The sequence below is a fragment of the Micropterus dolomieu genome, linkage group LG22 (genome assembly GCF_021292245.1).
Source record: "Micropterus dolomieu isolate WLL.071019.BEF.003 ecotype Adirondacks linkage group LG22, ASM2129224v1, whole genome shotgun sequence".
Classification (NCBI taxonomy): Eukaryota; Metazoa; Chordata; class Actinopteri; order Centrarchiformes; family Centrarchidae; genus Micropterus; species Micropterus dolomieu.
The window spans coordinates 2,305,764-2,313,473 of NC_060171.1; the positions used below are offsets into that span (position 1 = coordinate 2,305,764).

Genomic DNA, 7,710 nt, shown 5'->3' on the forward strand with positions numbered 1-7,710 from the left:
ACCCATGGAGGTCTGGATTTGGAGTCACACTCAAAATCAAAGTGGAAAACACTACAGGCCGATCCAACTTTGATGTAATGTCCTTAAAACAAGTCAGAATGAGGCTCAGTAGTGTGTGTGGCCTCCACGTGCCTGTATGACCTCCCTACAACGCCTGGGCTCCTGATGAGGTGGCGGATGGTCTCCTGAGGGACCTCCTCCCAGACCTGGACTAAAGCATCCGCCAACTCCTGGACAGTCTGTGGTGCAACGTGGCGTTGGTGGATGGAGCGAGACATGATGTCCCAGATGTGCTCAGTTGGATTCAGGTCTGGGGAACGGGCGGGCCGGTCCATAGCATCAATGCCTTCCTCTTGCAGGAACTGCTGACACACCCCAGCCACATGAGGTCTAGCATTGTCTTGCATTAGGAGGAACCCAGGGCCAACCGCACCAGCATATGGTCTCACAAGGGGTCTGAGGATCTCATCTCGGTACCTAATGGCAGTCAGGCTACCTCTGGCGAGCACATGGAGGGCTGTGCGGCCCCCCAAAGAAATGCCACCCCACACCATTACTGACCGGTCATGCTGGAGGATGTTGCAGGCAGCAGAACGTTCTCCACGGCGTCTCCAGACTCTGTCACGTCTGTCACGTGTGCTCAGTGTGAACCTGCTTTCATCTGTGAAGAGCTCAGGGCGCCAGTGGCGAATTTGCCAATCTTGGTGTTCTCTGGCAAACGCCAAACGTCCTGCACGGTGTTGGGCTGTAAGCACAACCCCCACCTGTGGACGTCGGGCCCTCGTACCACCCTCATGGAGTCTGTTTCTGACCGTTTGAGCAGACACATGCACATCTGTGTCCTGCTGGAGGTCATTTTGCAGAGCGCTGGCAGTGCTCCTCCTGCTCCTCCTCGCACAAAGGCGGAGGTAGCGGTCCTGCTGCTGGGTTGTCGCCCTCCTACGGCCTCCTCCACGTCTCCTGATGTACTGGCCCGTCTCCTGGTAGCGCCTCCGTGCTCTGGACTCTACGCTGACAGACACAGCAAACCTTGTTGCCACAGCTCGCATTGATGTGCCATCCTGGATGAGCTGCACTACCTGAGCCACTTGTGTGGGTTGTAGACTCCGTCTCATGCTACCACTAGAGTGAAAGCACCGCCAGCGTTCAAAAGTGACCAAGACATCAGCCAGGAAGCACAGGAACTGAGAAGTGGTCTGTGGTCACCACCTGCAGAATCACTCCTTTATCGGGGGTGTTTTGCTAATTGCCTATAATTTCCACCTGTTGTCTTTTCCATTTGCACAACAGCAAGTGAAATTGATTGTCAATCAGTGTTGCTTCCTAAGTGGACAGTTTGATTTCACAGAAGTGTGATTGACTTGGAGTTACACTGTGTTGTTTAAGTGTTCCCTTTATTTTTTTGAGCAGTGTATGTAGCTGTACAATCAGTAAAAGCAGAGTCGGGGTCCAGTACAGGGGAGCTGAGCCGGGGAGAGGCAACCTCAGAGCTGAAGCTGGGGGATTTGATTTTTATGCACACACATACACACTGCTGTATTTTACGAGACTGTATTGTAGTTCCTGAGTATATTTAACTATTTAAGCATTCTGACTCAGGCTTGCCTGACCTGGTCTTGTTGAGTGCAGTGGTGCCCTGCTTATACAAACAAAAAGTTTCTTGAAGGTCTTCAGCATAATGAAATGGACTGTATACAAGTGCAACACTATTTATTAAAATAACTGCACAAATCTTTCTCCGTGCCCCCACATGGTGCTCGCATAAAAGGCCTCTACATCTCAAAAGTCCCAGGCTGAATTTCAGTCCCAGTACGTCCCTGTTGGTATCACACATGTCTGCTGCATCTTCTAAACAAGGAAGTGAGTTTCCTGACGTGTGACGACGTTTTGCAGGAAACGGAGATGAGATGTCAGATATGCAGAAAAGTCGTTGTGCTGAATTCACAGGGATTTGTTGAATTTGTGTTAAAAGTTGTGACTGAAGAACGAGCAAGATAATGAAATTAAAACGTTGCACTGTGCAAATTTAATTATTAAGTGAATTACTTATTTTTCTTAACTTTTCTTTACAGTTCCTCAGGTGTGAAATGTTAAATGGTGGTTTCTATCTACCTGCAGTCTGAGAGTTTAATATTGAAAAACTAAACAGTTATTGATGATTGAAATGGATCGGATTGACCTTTTTCAGACGGTCCCTAACTCCTCCTGCAGTAACAGGAGCGTTGGACAGACGTTCATCGTCACCTTTGGTGATTTTCAGGTGATCAAACGTCTGCCTGAATCAGCTCTCCGAACAGAACTGGGAGAAATCCAGGCTTGGACTCGGAGCTGTTGAAACTAACGTCACCTGGTTTCTAAACTCTTTTCTATCGGTCGAGGCTGCAGCTGCACTTGTCGCCATCTTCCACGTGTTGAACCTTCGGTACCGAACAAAACGAGAACCGACACGTTTTCAGATTTTTAGTATTGACTTGGTACCAGTATCTGTTCTCGTAACGTCCCAACCTTTGTCCCTCTTCCATCTGCAGTGACCGAGGAGGACGTGAAGAGGCTGATCGAGTTCAGGGCGTCCAACGAGGCTCTGTTCACCGGGAAAAGAAACTCTGCCAAGATAGCGTGGAGGTATGAAGCAGGCTTTTGCCTTTTTAAATCGTGTCCGATAGTTAGCGCTCCTCCAAGCTGACCCTCCTGTGTTCCTCAGCACCATCTTGAAGGGCCTCGGCCTCGAAGGGAAGCTGACCGCAGACCAGATCGCCAAGAAGTGGGACAACCTGCGGACAAAATACAAGGTATAAATATGACGCAGGGAGGCTTTGAGTTAGTCAGGAAACGTGTTGATCTGAAGCAGCAGCGGGACAGAGAGGCGTCTGATCTGCCACCGTGTAGATGAAATGAGCCGGTTCATTAGGCGCATAGATAAAACAAAAGTCAGTATGATCCACCAGCCTGGCAGGAAATCCTCCCTTCACGCAGACAATCAGTTTGCGTTGATACGTGGCGTCTGTTAGCCGGGACATTACAGCTGTTCATGCTATTTCAGCCATCACACGCAGCTTCTTCAGAAAATATACACATATTCCAAAATTCAAATTGTTCTATAGTTAAACTGTAATCGTGTGATTGGCAATTAGCCAATCATATTAGAGCTGATCACTTTTTAAAATCTTTGCTCATGTTTATTTCAAAATAAAAGCGCCCTGTGACTCAGTGTAACAGATCAGCTGGTTTTAGCCTGTTACCGGTACGTTAGCCTGAATTAGCCTCATTCGATGGATCTTGTTGTCGTCTCCAGGACCTGAAGCAGCCCTACCAGGGCCAGGACAACATCGGGGGGGTCGTAGAGTCGTGGCCCTGGTTCCACATCATGGACGAAGCCATGCAGGGTCGCCTCTACAACAGCAACCTGGTGCTGAGCCCGGAGACCGCCGCCGGTGCCGGTCACCGGGGGACCAGCCAGCACAACCAGAGTCAGGAGAACACCGACATCCTGGAGTTCCTCATCAAGACGGAGATGGAGGACACGGTGGCAGCAGAAACCGCCGAGGATGATGGGACGGCTCACACGGAGGCGCCTCCTGCTGAGGGAGTCCCGATGGGCTGGAGGAGGATGAGCGAGTGCTCCTATAAAAGTAGGCGGACGCACCTCGCTGAGAGTTTAGATGGTTAAATACAGACGATCAGAGATCGATTAATCGATTAGTTGCCAACTATTTTGATAATTGATTGAATTGAGTCCTTTTTTTTAGAAACTCTCTGATTCTAGCTTCTCAAATATATGAATATTTTCTGGTTTCTTTCCTCCTCTGTGACAGTAAACTGAATGTCTTGGGACAAAATAAGACATGTGAGGACGTCAGCTTGAGATTTTGGGAAACACCGGTTGACATTTTTCACAATTTTCTGGACCAAACAATCGATTAATAGAGAAAATAAAGGACGGATTAATCGATAATGAAAATAATCGTTATATATCAGATCAGAGTTGACCTGCAGGGATCTCACAGAGCTGATGATGAAGCTGTAATCACTTTCAAATTAACACCCCAAATTAAATTTTGTGAGAATTATTGTGTAATTTACTTCCTGCTACGTATCAGCTGCAGTGTTATTGTGGTGGTTTGTGTAATGATGGGAACAGCTTCAGTTATCATTGTTGAGGATGCTCACTGGAGGATTCTCAAATCTTAACCGACATGATGACAGAATGAAACGATCTTTAATATTTTCATTTTAAGAACGCACACAGCACACGGTTCAGTCCGGACGGTTTCATAAACCAGCGCTGTAGCGGTCAGGTTTTAGGGCGAACTTGTGATGTAATGAACTCTTAAGTCTGCCGTATTTCAGCAGCCTTAAAGTTTTTCTCTCAGTACAAAGAGGGCTGTGAGTAAGACACAGACGTCATGAAATAAGAGTTTAACACTTGAAGGGATCTTTATTTTTCCTGTGAAGTCTTATTGAATTGTGCATCTTCGTGGTTCTTGGTGGACAGTTGATTATAGTAAAATACTGTGCACGACATGTGTGCACGTTGTGGATTTTGGACTCCTGCTCTTGAAACATTCTTCCTCTTCCAAGCTGCTTAATTCACAATGAGAATGTGTTTATTGTCGTGGCACAAGTACAATGAAATTAGAGAGCCGTCCTTTTCCGTATCAAAGAGCAAATCATTAAATGGAAAAATGGGTATAAAGATAAAATAAAATAGGTACAAGATAAAAGTATGCATTGAAACTGTTTCAGCACATTAGTGAAAACTGTTCTTCTCGCTCACAGTGACCGAACCAGAAACTGAAAGAATGATCAAACTTCGAGCTGCGAACGAAGCTCTCTTCACCGGCAGGAAACATTCGGCCAAACCGGCTTGGAGGTGAGTTTCAGGCGACTCGTGATGAGACACGGGGTTGGGTTTAGAGACGAGATTTTAACACTATTTTTAAGAAATCTTCATTGCTGTATTATATGAGCATTTTGAGCATTAAACAGTGAATTTCCTGCATCCTGCAAATGTTTTAAAGCAGCGGTTCCCAAAGTTTTTAGGCAACGCAGCCCCTTCAACATCGTGACCGGTTTGCTGCACCCCCAAACCCCTTCTCTCTCTAGGTTTGCTTAAACTAGTGTGACTCAGTGACGCCTTTTGAATCAGTCGCTCTCCCCTTACCCCGTCACTGCGCTTCAACAAAGCATGCATCTGTCTTCTTTTCACAGCAACTCTGCATCGCGATATAACGTAACACATTTACTACTTTAAAAAGCAACAGTTGCGGTAAAGCCTTATCTCAGACAAAAAAAAACGTTTCAAAACATCCCCCCTCTGTTTTTAACATGGACAAAAGAGGATGAGAGGATTTGTTCGTACAACGCGGGGGGGCTCAGCCTGAGAGAGAAGTGTGTGAGTAACCATTCCCTGTGAGCTAACTGTTAAAAATTTAATTTTAAAGAGGTGGTATTCTGCTTTTTTTGCTTTTCCCCTCTCCTTTATTGAGTTATATTCCTTTTTTGTGCATGTAACAGGTTTGCAAAGTGAAAAAGCCCAAAGTCCAGCCCAAAGGGAGTTCCCATCTCCCACAGAAAACTCTGCTCTGAACTGAAAACAGCTCGTTTGTAGTCCAGACGCTTCCCGAAAGCTAAACGCGCCTCATATAACGCTTGCCAAGCGGCTACTCCGACACGCCCTCAGAAACAGCGAGCTGCAGCACACAGCTCTCCTCTCCCTTCCAAACACTAGCGACCCTCCAGGCAGTCAGTGGACATAAAGTTGTTCCTGTGATGTAGAGACAGAGCTCAGTTAAAACTTTATGGATACAGATTAATAACTCACCGCTCTGAAACTCTCGCTCCAGTCTATGTTGCCGAGCCGGTCGGCAACACGTACGGCTGAACCCGAGCCGTTTACCGGCTTCTCGCCGACCCGCCCTTCTCTGCTTCTGATTGGCTAGTAGTCCTTAACTAGGAACTGAGCATGTGCAACTCCCAACAAAGATCATTTAGAGACAAGATGTATCACTTCATAGCTAAAACGAAGCCTCCAACACAGGCTGAAAAGAGGAGCTGCAGCAATGTGCAGTATGACAAAAATATAACCATGTAAACCTGCTCTGGTACAAACTCTAAATAAGATGATGAACCTGAAAATTAGCGGAATACCACCTCTTTATATTAAATTTACAAAGGAAAGTTTTCAATTCAGGTTTTTATATCATGAAAAATTCCACAACAAATAATTGTTGTATTTATTACACTGCCACACCACCATTACATTTTTCCTGTCACGCACCCCCAGGGCCGCACCACACTTTGGAAATCACTGTTATAAAGGAAGGAAACTGAACTGTTTTTCTGGTGAAAAACTCTACTGATTGTAAACAGGGTCTTCAGTCAGGGATTCAATCTGAGTCATTTCTTGCAGAGCCATTCTTTATGAGCTGGGCCTTCAGGGGAAGCTGACCACAGATCAGTTAGCAAAGAAGTGGGACAACCTGAAGAGGAGATACAAGGTAGGTCCAACCCCCTCCGACTCCACAGACAGACCATGACTCGTGGTGACGTCTCTGTTTAGGCGACGCTGGGCCTCACATAAGAGGTGAAGTGTCACGTACGAATGATTTAAGAGAACTTTACGTCACATTTACCAACTTTCTCTCAGGAACAAAGTCCAGATAGTCTCCTTTCAACACAAGAGGAGAAACACTTGTTAGCCTTAATCTGAATTCATCTGGAGTTTAAATATGAAATGAACTACAATATATAAATAAAATCTAAAAAAAATAAACTTTGTGTTCACCATGTCCTCATCGTAGTTGACCACTCTGCTGTTTAAAGATCCAACTTTATTTGAAACTGTTTCTTTCTGCCACTCACCCTCTGCTGGTTTCTGACAGCACCACAGGTAGATTAATATGGCAGTTTGAGGAAGGCAAACATGCTAAACTATTTTCTACTATTACTAATTAAGTAGTATGAAAATTTCATGTCAAGATTATAGGTGTGACGGTAATCAGTGTTATCACGGTGTTGTGAAAATGTGCCGAAACACACACTGAAACCATTTCATCAAGTTTTATTTTGAAAACTACAAATAAAATTTTGTTTGCGTAAACATTAAAATAACAGCCAAATAAAAACCATGTTTCAAGCTTCTGGGAGACTGTCGATAACTTCGGTTGATGCTGGACAGGATTTGCCGTGAGTTTATAATGGCGCGGTAACCAAACACGGTTGTCATAGTAATTAAAATGTGTACGTTAATAATAACAGTCAGGAATTTTTATCGTAATCGTTTCAACCCTGTTAAGGAGCTGATTTTATTTTTACAGTTTCTGACTCGGCACATTTGTAAAATCCAGTGAGGCAAGGAGGCAGATGTGTGATGTCATTTTATTGGACACAAACGATGACGGTTACAAAATAAAACGTCTCCAGCAGGAGTCCCAAATATGTGTTCTGAAACAAACAGAAAATATTACTAAATGAAACACAAAAAGAAAAATAAATATAATTTAGGAATATCTGGAATCTTTGCTTGAAAAATGACCAAAGTAGTTGCCGATTAATTTTCTGTTGATCGACTACTCGTTGCAGCTCTACTAATGATCAAATCTCTAGAAAGGTCACTGACTCGTGAACACGGCGCTCAGCAAGTTGAAAGGAGCGAGTTCAGACAGTCTGGTGGATCCGACTAGGAGCACTAATACAAACAAACCTCACAAG

General features: G+C 44.9%; 1 protein-coding gene across 1 annotated transcript in view; it reads left to right on the forward strand.

Annotated features, from left to right (window-relative positions):
- LOC123962221 overlaps positions 1–7,710 on the forward strand; it is a 20,889-nt gene that overhangs the window by 2,855 nt on the left and 10,324 nt on the right. The window contains exons 2-6 of the mRNA XM_046038251.1: positions 2,529–2,622; positions 2,702–2,789; positions 3,293–3,629; positions 4,777–4,870; positions 6,410–6,497. Of these exons, the coding sequence (XP_045894207.1) occupies positions 2,529–2,622; positions 2,702–2,789; positions 3,293–3,629; positions 4,777–4,870; positions 6,410–6,497 (701 nt within the window). The remainder of the gene's footprint in view (positions 1–2,528; positions 2,623–2,701; positions 2,790–3,292; positions 3,630–4,776; positions 4,871–6,409; positions 6,498–7,710) is intronic.